The following is a 15,731-nucleotide window of genomic DNA, read 5'->3' as shown; positions in this document are numbered from 1 at the left end:
TGTGCGGTTGAATTCTGCGGACCTATATTAACCAGGCCGGCATATAAGCGTGGCGGGGTCTCATACAAAACATACGTATGTGTGTTTGTTTGTTTCGCCACTAAGGCAATACACTTGGAGGTGGTCGGTGACTTGACCACTGGCTCATTCATCTCGGCTCTCCGAAGATTTATCTCTCGTCACTCTGCTCCATCGCATATTTACTGCGACAATGCCACAAATTTCCGTGGAGCTGAAGCAGTAATAAAGCAGCTTCTAAATGAATTAAAATCTGAGTCACTGTTCCACGATGATTGTACTTCCAAGGGAATCACCATCCATTTCATGCCACCAAGATCTCCTCATCATGGAGGTCTGCACGAAGCAGATATCAAATCCTTAAAATATCATCTTCGTCGAGAAATAGGAGCCACTATCCTTACGTTCGAAGAACTCTCTACAGTGATCTGCCAAGTGGATACGATCTTAAATAGTCGTCCCATCACACCCTTACCTGAGGATCCCAATGAACCTGCGGCTTTAACTCCCGGTCACTTTCTCATTGGAAAGCCGTTGAATATGCTGCCTGAAGTAAACCTCACAAACATTACGCCTCAGTCTCTCACAAGATGGCAGTTATGTCAGAAGCTCTTGCAGCATTTTGCAGCTCGTTGGAGAAAGGAGTATATTCATACCCTCCAACCAAAAAGGAAATGGTTCAATCCTCAAGAAGCCCTCAAACCCGGAGATCTGGTTCTCCTCGAAGAGGATCAGGTAGCCCCCAGCCATTGGCCTATGGGCATTGTGGAGGCCACTCACCCTGGTGAAGACGGAAAATGCCGAGTTGCCACCATTCGCACGACCAAGGGTACATAACAACGCGCAATCCAACGACTCGCCAGATTACCATTAGAGGGATTCGCACCCTCAGAATTCCGCCCCGGAGCATGTTGACTCAGTAGATGAAAAATGTGTCAGGCGTATTAACGCATCGCCTGACGGGAGAGTAGAGCTTGCGTTCCACAGTTCCACACACACACACACACACTCACTCAGAGATCATTCGTTGTCTTCCCCTCTTCCATGACAAACAATGTCATGTGTTAAGCGGGAATTCGAGAACTTTCTTCCCATTGTTGGGAGAAAGTATAAATGGGAGAAGCTCGAAATCCACTTCCTCTTTTTCTCTGCAGTTATCACAAATAAAGTAGTATCATCTTGCAAAAGTGAACCACGTTTTTTTTTCTTTCCGAAAAAGTCCAATTTATCAGTGATTTGGTGTCAAAAGTTAAGTTTATGAGTTAAAAAATCAAAGGAAATTTTCCCTCCTTTCTCAGTGTGACTTGGCAGTGCGTTTTGGCCAGGTTTTTAGTGAAGAAGGATTAAGAAAGATTGGGACGCCTTTCCACACGAGGCTGCGTGCAAGAGACTCGTCTGAGCGGCAGGACAAGAGAAAAATTGCGTTTTGTCCATCTAGCCGGATGGCTTTGGACACACACAATTAATCTCTTACTTAAATCATCCTTCAGGTACACCATAGATCACCCCCCAGTCTCAGCAGCCTCATTCATACGCCACAATCATCCTTCAGGTACGCTACTCCACAGAGTGCCCCAAGTAGTCATTTGTTGAACTTCAACTATTTCAAATAATTGTTGTATTTTGTGAGACTCCTCATTTAAAACCATATTTTAAGTGTCTTTGTGGAGTAAAGGCAGTCAAATTGGCATCTGAGTGGTTTCAAAGCGTTATTATGGGAAAAATCAATTTTTTCACACTTAAACGGCAAAATCGGAGTGATAGCGTAGTCTGAGCGGAAAATGATGTATGGACGAAATGTAGAGACAAATGTCCTCTACAATTATGTCGAATTAATCATCAAAATCGGTTCAGCGACAGTCGAGATAATTGAGGTTATGTGATATTGAAATTGGTTTTTCTACTGGGGCGCCCTTGGTGTTGGTCCCACGAAGTTCAAATATTTTAGAAAGTTGTAGTATTTGGTGAGATCTTTCGTTTAAGCCCTCATTCATTAAAATCGGTCAAATAGAACCGGAAATATGATTTTTTGAATTTCGTGAACTTTGTCCCCTCATATCTCCGGTTCTGTTTTAACCACAGCGCACATTTGCACCGTTTTGAAAACGTCCTAGACTGGACTACAACATATTAAAATTTCATTAACTTGCACAATGCCGTTTTTGAGAAAAGTGACTTTTAATTTCGATGAATTTTGACGCTATCACAGCGCCACCTGTGGTGACTTTTTGAACTTCCATCTGAAAGTGCTCATCGAGACGAAACCAAAAAAGTAAAATTTAGGTCGCTATGTTAGTTAGAGCCGGAGATAGAGGCCGGTCAATGTTCGAACTTTGACCCCTTATAGCTCGGGTCAGGGGTTATGGATCGACTTAAGGTTTTTTTTGTTTGATAGGTATAATCAAGGGCTACAACATACTAAAATTTCAGCCCGATGCACAATGGAATTTTTGAGTTATTTAACTTATAAGATTTAAACATTTTCTTTTTAATAATAGCGCCCCTAGCAGTGGCTTTATGAACTTGCGATGTTAGAAGAGGAAGTGGCATTTCATGAGAGCTTTCCAAAACACCCTCACGTTTTAAATTCTGATAATTAGAACCGGAGTTATGGCCATTTTAAGAATTGTTTTTTGGACCCTTATAGCTCGGGTCAGGGGGGTCGGGGAACCTAAAATTTGATATTGATGGAAAGCTCTAAGGCCCAGCTATAACATACTAAAATTTGAGCCATCTCGATGCCATAGGGGCGGAGCTATTGAGAAAACAAAAAAGGGGGGTCTTCAAAATGTCGGAAGGAGGGGTGGGGGGTGGGGGGTCAATGCACCAAGTTGCAATTTTCACCTTTGCCGAAAACCGCAAGTCGATATCTCTTTTAGTTTAGGAGCTATTAAGCTCCAAAGAGCGGCTGGCTGGCCGGCCGGCCTGCCGGGAACGTAACTTAGCCCCCCATATATTCGTGATCAGGAAGTGGCGAAACACATTTTAGCCAAGTTTGAGGTCGATCGGACGACATGAAATTTTGTTAGGATTATAGTAGGTGAGATTGTTAAGAATCTCACCAAATAAAATAAAACTTCAACAAGATTTTCATTTACATCCACAACCATCACTCCGAGTTCCAATTAACTTTACTTTAAAAATTTTATTTAATGCGCGGGAATAAGATTGTTTGAATGCAATTGGCGCCAAATCGCATGTGACTATTCCAGATAGTCATTACGGAACAACTTTTTTGTCTAACAAATTACTCTTCCAGATATGGAGCATTCCCCAAATCCATATCTCCATTTACCATCAATATCATTTTTTCTTCAGTCCTGCACTTTATATGCCATAAGTCAGCACAAGAAAGTTATAAACCTAATTTCTGTGAAAATTAAATTAAAATTTGTTGAAGAAGGTTTTAGACAGTTTGAAGTGAAAAATTTGTGATAAAATACTTGGTGGTAGAGAATAAAAATGCTAAAACGATCGATTTCTTGCAAAGATTCTCCAGCACTCTTCTGCTACATATGCGGAAAATATACACCAAAGTCGCAAAGGGGAAATTTTACTGTTGTTGTGCAGGAGGCATATAAGAACTACTTTGGACGATTTGTAAGGTTCCAAAATAAGTAGTGGGCACCTCACGGTTGCTGCATCTCATTTTTCGCCACTTTCTGCATGTGGGCTAAAGACAAAAAAAAAATGTAAAGATGCCCTTTGAACAGCCAGTTTTGTGCAGTGAACCAAAGAATCACTAATATGACTGCTACTTCTGTGAAACAAAAATTTTCGGACACAACAGAAGGAACAAAAATCAGATGAAATATCCAAAAGTATCGTCTGTGACCCTCCCTGTTGCACATGGAGATGATTCTACCATTCCTCAATCTCTGTAATTGTGTCCAACAAGTGACCCACTAGAAGACGCTGAAGACGAGGATATTACCGAGCATGTCAATGGCACGAAATTCAACCCCGAAATTCTAGACAACAGCCCGCATCTGGTATCTCAGCCGGAGCTGAACGATTTGGATCGAGATTTATATTTAACCAAAGAAGGAACAGAGGTGCTAGGATCGCGTCTACAGCTGTGGAATTTACTACAAAATAGCACAAAGATCACGCCAGAAAACGCAAAATAAATATTCCACAATTTTTTGAAGTTAAGGAAGGGTTTTGTGTGTGTCGTGATCCACTGGCCATCATGGCTATACCTTCTTGCCCAAGGAATCCAGAAGAGTGGAGGCTCTTCATTGATTCGTCTAAAAGTAGCCTCAAAGCTGTAGTCCTCCATAACGGGAACAAATTTCCATCAATTCCACCTGTTCATGCGGTTGGGAATAAGGAGAATTACAAGACAATGCAAAGGTATATTGAATTGTACTTTAATGATCTAAAGATAGTTTTTATTAGTTATAGTATATCTAGTTCTAATAATTATATTGGTATATTTTAGGAAGTTACCTATTTAGGTAGATGTTTCATTCATTTACGAAAATAATGTTGACTCATTTGTAAACGTTTACTTCAAGCCTAATTTTCTTAGATTTTAATAAAATTGACTATCCCCCTTAACCCTTTAAGGACGATTGGGTCACCCGTGACCCATAGAGAAAATAATTTTTCCTGCCTACCTTAAGTTATTTCTTTTTAATGTTTGCATGTAATCATAAACTATAAGGTTGTAAAAATCTAGGATATTTTTTACAAATCTCTAACCATTTGCTATATAAAGGTGTTTCAAATTCGGCGGTTTTCTAGTTGTACTGTCAGAAAAATTACTTAAATTTTTGGACTATTTTTATCCCTATAGTTTATAGAGGTATAAAATGCACCGTATCGGATTCTGTTCAGTGAAATGAACAGGAGAAGGAGAGAAGAGGTTTAATTAGTTTGGTTTATATGTTAGATTTAGTTAGTATTAAAGAAATAGTCTATAAAATCATAAAATGTTTAAAAAAAAAATAATTGTAACAAAGAAGTCATTTCATTAGCCATGGTGAGGCATTTATTAGGTTTAGCAGGGTTAACATACTGCAAATGCAAATGCAGCACATTGCCGAATGTGTGCAATGCATTTTTCCCATTTTTCTTTCTATCTTATTCTCCCACCTTTCAATTTCCCCTATTTTTAATTATTGATTGAGAAGCAAAATTATAATGTATATAAAGAGACTGATTTTAATAAACGGCCAGTCTTCTCTTCGAGGACTCAGACGAAAGACCAAATTCTCGTCTTTTCAACTGGTCCTTCGAGGCAACGAACAAGGTTAGTTGGGCCCTGGTTCTAAACTGGCTTAACCTTCTAACTTTGAAACAAATTAGCTTAAAAGAAGCTTTTTGGGGCCCTGGTCTGAGACTGGCTCAACCCAAAGAGTGAAATTAAGTTATTTGAGTTACCTGCGACTCCAGTCCGGAGGTTCTTGTGGATGAGTCTCGTCTCTGCTTGTGGACGTTTTTCCGGCGGAATCTAGGCCTGGACGCTCCGGGACAACTGAGGGAGACGAGCCCTCCAGCGAGTAATTCCCAGACGGTGGCAGATCAGTCCATTGGCGGTGGGCCATTCTCCCAGGTTACGGCGGAGAATTGAGGCTTCTGAAGTTGACAGCACCCCAGTGAGACGAAGGACAGCGGGGTCAGATAGTACCCAGAGCGGCCAAAGACGACCCAAGGCTTAACAGGCAGCACCCCAAAGCAACGGCGGTGTAACTTGCCCAGTGCTGAACAACGGCGGCCTAGACAGCGGCTGCAATCTTCATCCAGCCCCCTTGTGTGGAAGGAGGCGCCCGTAAGCGGCAATTCAGGCGGCCCAGACGGCGGCTGCACTCTTCATCCAGCCCCCTTGTCTGGAAGGAGGTGCCCTCTAAGCGGCAATTCGGCGGCCCAGACTGCGGCTGCATTCATTGGCCAGGCAGGCCAATAGTCTGTGTAGACAGAAGCTCCCGGAAGCGGCAGATCGGCGGCCCGGACGAGCAGCGGTGAAATTTCGGCAAGAGGTACAGCAGAAGAGATATCCAGCCAGGACCGCAGCTCTTATCACTGGTAATCAGCATCAGCAGCCGGAGGAGGTTTCCGGCACTCAACAGTGATCCAAGAATAGGCAAAATCCCAAATTTTTCCTCCTTCCCAATATCCAGCTCTTATCTCTTTGCGCCATAAACTGCCTTCGGGCAAAACGTCACCTAGCGCAAGAATAAGAGCGAAAAAAAAAATCCTTACATCCTTTTCCTTTAAATTACATTAAACATTTTCCGGAATGTTTTAAGAAGGTTAGGTTCATTTTTATTATAGTGAAACTTCTGCCAGAAAAATTCTCTTATTTCACTTCAAAACCTTTGGGGGAGACGGAGGAGCAAAAGCGTAGGCTAGAAGAATTGAAAGAATTTCTTCAAGACGCGGCGCGATCCTCGTCACTGAAGCACGCTCCCAAGGACTTGGGGCTCACATTTGAAACCACTGAGGCTCCTGAACTAATTAAAATCGGTCCGGCAAGGCTCACAGTCCAAGAGTGGAAAGAGAGGCAGAGCCTGAGAAAAGAAAAGGCTCTAACGAAGATCCCAGAAATCCCAAATCAACCGCGATTATTCCCATTGAAGAAAAAGACTAATCGGGGTGGTAGACAAGCGCGGGAAAAAATATTGGCAAACGCACTTGCCACATTAAGACACTATAAAATTTCACTTTGCGATAATTGTAACTCAAAAATTTGTAGCAAATAAATATACAATTTTTCCCCGTCACTTTTCACTTGCAATTTAGATTAGATTAGATTAGATTTCAGTTTAATCTGATCTAATCTAAATTGCAAGTGAAGTGACGGGGAAAAATTTATTTGGGTGTTCTTATTATTCCACTCGCGCAGATCATTTTGCCGTCGGCACTTTCTTAGCAAATTTTGTTTTTCTTTCTATCACTTTGAGTTGTGTGGTTTTATCACTTTCACTACACTTTGGTTCTTCCACAAAATGCCGCAAGACAATCCAACCGCGAATGTCCTCATAGAAGGAGTGGTGGACGAACAAAAAGACTACATTAATTACTTTGAACGCACTATTCGCAATATTCCGAGATGGCCACGAGAAAGACGCACCATCGAAAAATATGAGTCTCAAGGCTACTCAGTGGATAATATTTTTGCTCAGTTTTGCGATAATCACACGGCACTTGTTAAACACCTAGATGCTCAAGATAGATATTTCACTGAGAATACATTCAAAAAAGCAAAACAACTGTTTGACGAAATAAAAAAGGTAATTAATAATAAAATTGAAGATTTAAGAAAGTCACCACAGTCGGAGAACGATCGCGATGAAACTAAAACTGATTCCTCTGGAGAAGAATCTAATGAAGACTCTGACTCCGAGAGTGAGGAATGTGATGAGCCAGCAAGAAATAGAAGGCACACAATTGCAAAATTGCCAAAGCTACCAGCCATAACAATAAAAACATTCAATGGGGAGCCCAAGGGTTGGAAAACATTTATTCAACTTTTCACCAATATTATTGATAAAAATAAAAGAATTTCGAAAATAGAAAAGTTTGAGTACATGTTACAATATCTTGGAGATGAGCCTACGAGGGTGATATCAAACTTGGAACTCACGGAAGTAAATTATGATATTGCACTCGATAAAATAAAAAGGAGGTACAATAATGATCGTAAAATTGTTGCATCCTATATTAATGCGATCCTTGATATTAAGAATGTGGAATTCAGGAACGGGAATGATATCCGTAAATTGCATGATATTCTCGATGAGTGTGTTACAGCTTTAGGGAAAATGGAGGATATATGTCCTCATTCATTTATTACGGCATTTGCTCTCAGGAAACTCGATTCAGAGAGCTCCAGAATCTTTGAACAAAATATTAAAAATGCGAGAAAAATGCCAACCATAGCAGAGTTTCTGGAATTTCTGGAGGCACGATATCATTGCATCTCGCAAGAGAAAAACCTTGAACACAAAGGCAACAGCAAAAAATCTAAGAGTCAGCGAAAATCCTCATTTCAGTCGACGGCGAGTGCGGACTTTGTTTGCCTTTGGTGCAATGAAAATCATACAATTTCGAAATGCGAGAAGTTCAAGGCCCTTTCAGTAGCTGAAAGGAATAATGCCGCAAAGAAGAAATCACTGTGTTTTAATTGTCTTAATAAATACAATGTAAAAGATTGCACGAGTAAATATAAGTGCAAAATTTGCTTCAAAAAACACCATTATTCGCTTCATAAGGATGAAGTTAAGCAAAAGACCACGGCAGGGTCAAATGGTGTTTCTCAGGCTACGGTAGCCAACACAGATGAAGCTATTGTCTACGCGGAAAATGTACTGTCTCTCCACGAACGAAGTGTGGAATCAATCTTTCCCACGGCATCAGTTTGGGTGCTAGGCAGTAACGGAAAATGGCAAATTTTCCGGGCATTAATAGATTCCGGGGCAGGGGATAACTTCATAACGACGAAAGCAGCCCAATCACTTAGGCTCAATAAAGAGAAAGTGAGAGCATCAATCAGAGGTGTGGGAGACCAAATAAATAATATCTCTAATAACAAAGCCACATAATAATAATAATAAAGCCACATTTTGATGATGCATTTAATGCTCAAGTTGAAGCTTTCGGCCTGCCAAAGCTTACTGGAATGTTGCCGTCACGGAATATTTTGTTGCACGAAGACGTAATTCCGTCCAACATGACCTTGGCGGATCCATCATTCCATGAGCGGGGCAAAATTGATATCATATTTGGCGTTGGTGTATATCGCCAAATTATAGCGAAGGGCATTAAAAAACTCACCAATAATGAATTTGCTCTGCAAAAAACTCGTTTAGGATGGATAGCCTTTGGTGAGCAAAGCAACAACAGCTCAAAAATTCCACAACCTTTGGTAATAAGCTTGGTCAGCATGACAGAAATAGATGCGAACCTGAGACGTTTTTGGGAGCTCGATGCACAGCCTGAAGAAAGGGGTCTCACAGATGATTTTTGTGAGAAGCATTTTAAAAGAACTGTCCAGAGACAAGCAGATGGAAGGCACATAGTAGCCCTACCATTCAAGGACGAAAATCCCAATCTTGGGGATTCAAGGAAAGCCGCAATGGCGTGATTTTTGAGCATGGAACGAAAGTTCAAGCGTGATCCTGACCTTAAGAAGGATTACCATGATTTTATGAGACTATTGAAGGACATGTCCAAGGACAGTCGTGAGGAGGGTCGCGGATCGAAGTTATGGGGTTACATTTGCAGACAAGTTCACTTCACAGTGTACTGAGTTGGTGGAAAGTGATACTCATCGCTGAGGTGGTTGCCAAAAGACTGAATATATTTCCAACAGTATTTATAGATATACATCACAAAGTACAATATGGAATGCTGATCGAGCATTCCACTACATCACCCCCTTTTGGAGTATGATCTTTGCAATTTGGTTTTAGCTCTCTCTCTCGCTGTCTGTCAAGTATCAGGAGGTCAAGTCGCGTTTTGTCTCGTCAAAGGAATTTCAAAAAATCTGTGAAATCTCATTTTTGTTCATTTATTTATATCTGTAATTTTGAAGTTTAAATATATCTTGTTCTTTTTAATTGGGATCGTGAGTTTGTGCTGCAGTGGAAAGAGGACGCAATCGAGGAAAGATCAAAAATTGGCCTTCGAAGCCGAATTATTTGATCTTTGCTTCTTGCAGGTAAAGTCAGGGAGCATTGTCCAGACAGGAACGATATCAGCACTTCAGTAATTGTCATATAATTCTGCAGGTAAATTCACACCATAAAATTGGTCCTTCGCCCTTCAAGGAACACCTTGGAGGGAATCAGCAGCTCTGCCAGAAAAGCCTGTTTCTTGGAAGCTTTAAAACATCACGAGTTAACCCTTTAGTGCTTGAGGATACATCCTGGGTCTAAAGAGGCACGCACGGAATTGCACGAGTTGAAAGCTCCCAAGGAAGACACACTCTCAGTCAACACTACTGTCCATCCGGTCAGCAGTGGCTCGATTCAACGCCACCGGATCATCCGGTCAGCAGCGTCCCGAAAACACTTCACGAATTCCTGACTACCTGATAATTCCACATTATGTCAGCTTATATTCAAGAGAGAGATTTCCTCATTCAAAAGCTCCAGGAGCTTCAAAAACAAATCAACGAGTTTTCTTCGCGCCCATTCAAATCAGATGACATCCCATGGCTTCAGTCAATCCTCACACAAATAGACAAGATTAGGGAGAAATTCCTTATGCTTCATCATGAGATTATCAAGCGAATCAAAGAGCACCAAAGGATTGAGTCTGAAGGCCAGATTCTCAACGCATTCCTGTTCTCATGTGACAACAGTGAGGTTAAGGTTCAAACTTTCATCAATTCATCAAGCTTCTGCCTCCCATCAAGACGACTTCCCAAGGACTCACTGAAGATCATGCCACACTGACCTTGCTGATGAGCTCGATGTTTGAACAGCAAAAAACAATAATGAAGGAAATGATGGGGCATCACAAGACAGACATGGAGGTTGTTGCCAGATCGATTTCCGGAAAGGCTGCAGAGTCAAACGTGGAACTTCCCCCACTAAAAATTCCACCATTTTCAGGGGATTTTTCGGAATGGCAGCAGTTTTATGAATTCTTTAGAATAACGATTCATGAGAAGGACAACCTCAAACCCATTCAGAAATTCCAATACCTGAGGGGAGCTCTGTCCGTTGAGGCCAAAGCACGAATAAAGCATTTTGCCATGACAGAAGCAAATTACCAAGAGGCTTGGGAAATGCTTGTCAACCGCTACAACAAACCCAGGAACATCATCTTCGACCACATTAAGAGATTCATAACTCAAGCCAAGAAGACTGCTGTTAACCCATCAGGCCTCCGGGAATCATTCAACACATTTGAAGAGGTTATCAGAGGAATGGATGCCCTCAAAAACACAACCAGAGATCCATGGCTAATCTACATTGCACTAGAAGCTCTCGATCAGGAAAGCAAGAATCTCTGGTCTCGCACTCCTCTACAAGGTGCTGTTCAAACTTGGGATGAATTCATGCAGTTTCTCGAGGACAGGTGCGATTCTTGGGCATCATGTTGGGAGAAAAAGTCAGATAGTAAGCCTGCATTGCCCATCCCAGCACCCAAAGCTGTTTCAGCACAGAAGTCAAAGACACAACCCCAACAAACAAACTCATTTGTGACTACAGTCGACAATGTGAGGAAATGTCGCATATGTTCCACTGGAAATCATGTCGAATTCCAGTGCTCAAAGCTTTTGGAGGCTTCACCAGCAGAAAGATTGGAGCTTGTAAAGACTAGCAAGCTGTGTTTCAATTGTCTACGCGCATCCCATTCAGTTCAAAGCTGCCGTTCGAGCACTTGCAGGATCTGCTATGCTCGTCATAACACGCTTTTGCATGAGTCATTCAACAAGGCGAATACTCCACAAACAGATGAAAAGTCTGAATCACAAAAATCGTCAGCAGGGGAAAAATCAGCCCCAACCCCAAGTAATACTCTGGTGAATCACGTGACACTTCACGCTCAGTGACACAAATACACAATGTTGCCTTCTGTGCAAGTTTTTGTGACAGGGGTTGATGGCCGTAAGCATGTTTGTCGTGCCCTACTGGATTCTTGTTCTCAGATAAATTCAATCACAAGCAAATTCGCTGATCAGTTGGGTTTGTCTCTCGAACCCTCACACGTGAATATCATCAAGCGTATTGGGGCAAACACAACAAGTACACCTCATTCAGTTCACGAGGAAATTCAGGATCGCAGTGGCATGTTTTCAATGGTTTTGGAGTTTGTCGTCATGCAGCATATTACCGACCATCAACCAGAGATTGAAGTGAAGGTACCCTACGCAATTCCTGGTCACATCACTCTGGCAGATCCGGACTTTGGAAAACCCGGAAAAATCGATATGTTACTTGGAGCCGAAGTCTTTATGACTGCTATTCGTGGACACAAGTTTGCCGGGTCTCCCACTCTACAAGAAACGGTTTTCGGATTCATTGTGGCAGGCTCAATCCAGACATCAGCTTCTCAAACAATCCCGAACTCTCATGTAGTTACGTGTCTGTGTTCAACAGAAGACAGCTCATTGCTCGATCGAATGGAGAAGTTTTGGATTCTCGAAGAAGTTCCATCTGAAAGAGTGCTAAGTCCGGAGGAGCAGAAATGCGAAGAACATTTCACATCACATGTCCAACGCAATGCCGATGGAAGGTATGTGGTCCGTCTACCTACTCGCGACAACGTACATGAGCTAGGAGATTCCCGACAAATGACTGAAAGAAGATTTCGATGCGTCGAACGTCGACTACAGCGGGACGAAAATCTCTACGTGCAGTACAGGGACTTCACGCGACAGTATGAAGCTCTCGGACACATGCGCAAACTCCCACTTGGATATTCATCACCAATGCCAGAGGTTTATCTGTGTCATCACGCAGTAGTTAAGGATTCTGCCACCACTCCAGTAAGAGTTGTTTTTGACGCTTCGGCAAAAACATCTTCTGGGCTCTCATTGAATTCTGTGCTCATGGTTGGAGCGAAAACTCAGGATGATCTATTCGATATTTTGGTGAGGTTCCGTCAATACAACATTATACTCTAAGCGGATATTCAAAAGATGTATATCGACAGATCGAGATTCACAAAGATGACCAAAATATGCAGCGCATTCTCTATCGTGAGTCACCAAGTCAGCCACTTCAAACATATTTGCTGTCAACTGTGTCTTATGGCACTGCCAGTGCTCCATGTCTTGCAACTAGGAGTCTCCTACAATTGGTACTAGATGAAAATCGTAATTATCCCCTCGCTGCAGCAGTAGTTGAAAAGGATTTTTACGTGGATGACCTCCTAACCGGAACTTCAGATATGGAGAGTGCTCAGAAGCTCAGAAAAGAACTCACAACAATGTTGCAGGCTGGAGGATTTGTACAGAAAAAATGGTCATCGAATTCAACAGAAGTATTGGCAGAAATCCCAGAAGCGGACCGTGAGCTCAACTCGTCTCTCAATTTGAACACAGAAGAAATCGTAAAAACGCTGGGACTCAACCTGAATCCCACTCTGGATATATTTTGGTTTACAACAACATCCTTTCACGAAACCATTACGAAGAGAACAATGCTCTCAGACATAGCAAAGACATATGACCCGTTGGGTCTACTGTCTCCCATCACAGTAACAGCGAAAATCATGATGCAGTCTCTATGGGACATCAAGGTCGATTGGGATACACCACTCCCGCCGGAAGTGTGTGAAAGTTGGAAGCAGTATCAGCAAAACTTGAAGGAAGCTGTGGCAAATATCAGAGTTCCCAGGCAAATCACAAATATCATTCAACCCACATCAATTCAGCTGTTTGGATTCAGTGATGCTTCAGAGAAGGCGTATGCAGCGTGTGTATATGTGCGAGCCACAGATGCACAAAACAAAATTTCTTCTCGATTGCTATGCGCCAAAACTAAGGTTGCACCACGAAAATCAGTAACTTTACCACGATTGGAACTATTGGGAGCTACGTTACTAGCCAAATTGCTCAAAAGACTCAAGAAGAAGATGACTTTGCCGATCGACTATGTTCACGCCTTTTCAGACTCGACAATTGTTCTTTGTTGGATTCAATCAGAGCCACAAAGATGGAAAACTTTTGTAGCTAACCGAGTGGCACTGATTCAAGATGTAGTTCCATCGATCAATTGGCATCACGTAGTATCTCAGGAGAATCCTGCAGATCTCGCGTCTCGAGGAGTTGGAACATCAGTTCTTCTCGAAGATCCTATATGGTTTCACGGGTCATCTTGGATCACTGACGCAGACATACAGTTCCAGAGTCTTCAGGATGATGATCAAGTTGATGGTGCTCACCTTGAGATGCGCAAAACTGTGTCTTTGGTGAGTACAAATAGTTTCTTTGCTGAACTCATCGCTCGTTTCTCCTCCATGCGCAGGCTCGTACGATTCGTGGCCATATGGCAACGTTTTATCAACAATCTGCACAGCAAGGTCAAAGGGCAAGAATTAACTTCTGGTTGTTTGACTCCAACGGAGCTTAATCAGGCCCGAAACTTCCTCATGCGTCAAGTTCAGATGGAAATCTTTTCAGAGGACTATCATGAACTCTCAGAAAAGGGATATGTTTCCAAGGAATCTCGGATTCGCAATTTGACGCCATTCTTGGGCAAGGATAGTATCATCCGAGTTGGAGGAAGACTGCGATATGCACACGTTCATGACAACTTTAAACACCCAATCATCATCCTAGCTCAGCATCCTATCACTAGACTCATCGCCCTGGATGCTCACGAACGAACACTCCATGGAGGTCCACATATGATGCTAGCCTACATACGTCAAATGTATTGGCCACTCAGGGGATTAGACACACTTAAGCGAATTGTTCGTGAATGTGTGACATGCTTCAAGGTGAAACCTAAGACTGCGGAACAAATCATGAGCGATTGTCACAGTTCACGAGTCACTGCAACATTCCCGTTCTTCCGTACTGGAGTGGACTTCTGCGGACCGTTTTACATTCGAACTCCAGTGCGTTCCAAAACCCGTTTGAAGATGTACGTGGCAATTTTCATATGCCTTGCTTATCGCGCAGTTCACATCGAACTTGTTTCGGATTTGTCAACCGGAGCATTCATCGCCAGTGTCCGACGATTTGCCGCACGTCGTGGAAATCCATCTCAAATATTGTGCGACAATGCAACCAACTTTGTTGGAGCAGATCGCGAGTTGCGTGAGTTATTCAAGGATTCCCAGACTCAAAACAAAATCATCAACACAGTCATCGATCAAAGAATTGAGTTTAAATTCATTCCTCCTCGTAGTCCACATTTCGGTGGATCATGGGAAGCAGCGGTCAAAAGTGCCAAACATCATCTACACCGATCAGTTGGGAATGTTCATCTAACTCAAGAGGAAATGTTGACACTTTTGGCACAAATCGAGGCATGCTTAAACTCACGCCCTCTCCTACCATTTTCTAGAGACCCGTCGGATTTGACTGCACTTACTCCTGGTCACTTTTTACTAGAACGATAACCGAATGCGATCCCAGATGAAGATTTATCTCAAGTTCCTGAGAATCGTCTCAAAGCATGGAAACTTATCCAGCAAAAACTTCAGTGTATCTGGTCTCGTTGGTCAAAAGAGTATCTAAATACTCTACAGCAGCGTAAAAAGTGGACCGCTCAACACCCATCGTTGCAACCCGGCGATTTGGTGACAATCAAGGAGGATAATCTACCACCCATGAAGTGGAGTCTTGGTAGAATCATCGAATGCTTTCCAGGAGCAGATGGCCACGTGAGAGTGGCTACAGTCAAAACCGCCACAGGTATTTACAAAAGAGCCATCGGAAGACTATGCCCACTACCAATCAACGAAGATCTTCAAAAACCTACGTTTTCGACCGGTCAGGATGTTGAAGGACATGTCCAGGGACAGTCGTGAGGAGGGTCGCGCATCGAATTGCTATGGGGTTGCATTTGCAGCCAAGTTCACATCACTCTCTCTCTCGCTGTCTGTCAAGTATCAGGAGGTCAAGTCGCGTGTTTTCTCGTCAAAGGAATCTCAAAAAATCTGTGAAATCTCATTGTTATTCATTTATTTATACCTTTGAAGTTTAAATATATTTTGTCTTTTTAATTGGGATCGTGAGTTTGTGCTGCAGTGGAAAGAGGACGCAAGCGTGGAAAGATCAAAAATTGGCCTTCGAAGCC

General features: G+C 42.4%; 3 protein-coding genes across 3 annotated transcripts; all 3 read left to right on the top strand.

Annotated features, from left to right (window-relative positions):
- The first annotated feature begins 6,971 nt into the window (after window positions 1-6,971).
- On the top strand, window positions 6,972-9,109 carry LOC129808595 (uncharacterized). The gene is made up of 3 exons (XM_055858378.1): window positions 6,972-7,473; window positions 7,573-8,501; window positions 8,582-9,109. Exons 1-3 carry the CDS (start codon window positions 6,972-6,974, stop codon window positions 9,107-9,109), a joined length of 1,959 nt encoding a protein of 652 aa, XP_055714353.1.
- A 1,356-nt stretch (window positions 9,110-10,465) lies between these two features.
- On the top strand, window positions 10,466-11,530 carry LOC129808594 (uncharacterized). The gene has a single exon (XM_055858377.1). The coding sequence runs from the start codon at window positions 10,466-10,468 to the stop codon at window positions 11,528-11,530; it is 1,065 nt and encodes a 354-aa protein (XP_055714352.1).
- A 12-nt stretch (window positions 11,531-11,542) lies between these two features.
- LOC129808593 (uncharacterized) lies at window positions 11,543-15,462 on the top strand. The gene is made up of 3 exons (XM_055858375.1): window positions 11,543-12,571; window positions 12,634-14,746; window positions 15,068-15,462. The coding sequence occupies exons 1-3, from the start codon at window positions 11,543-11,545 to the stop codon at window positions 15,460-15,462; spliced, it is 3,537 nt and encodes a 1,178-aa protein (XP_055714350.1).
- The last annotated feature ends 269 nt before the right edge of the window (window positions 15,463-15,731 follow it).

This window comes from Phlebotomus papatasi, chromosome 4, assembly GCF_024763615.1.
Source record: "Phlebotomus papatasi isolate M1 chromosome 4, Ppap_2.1, whole genome shotgun sequence".
Taxonomy (NCBI): Eukaryota; Metazoa; Arthropoda; class Insecta; order Diptera; family Psychodidae; genus Phlebotomus; species Phlebotomus papatasi.
The sequence above is the reverse complement of the archived record's forward strand: the minus strand, read 5'-3'. Positions and strand labels throughout refer to the sequence as shown.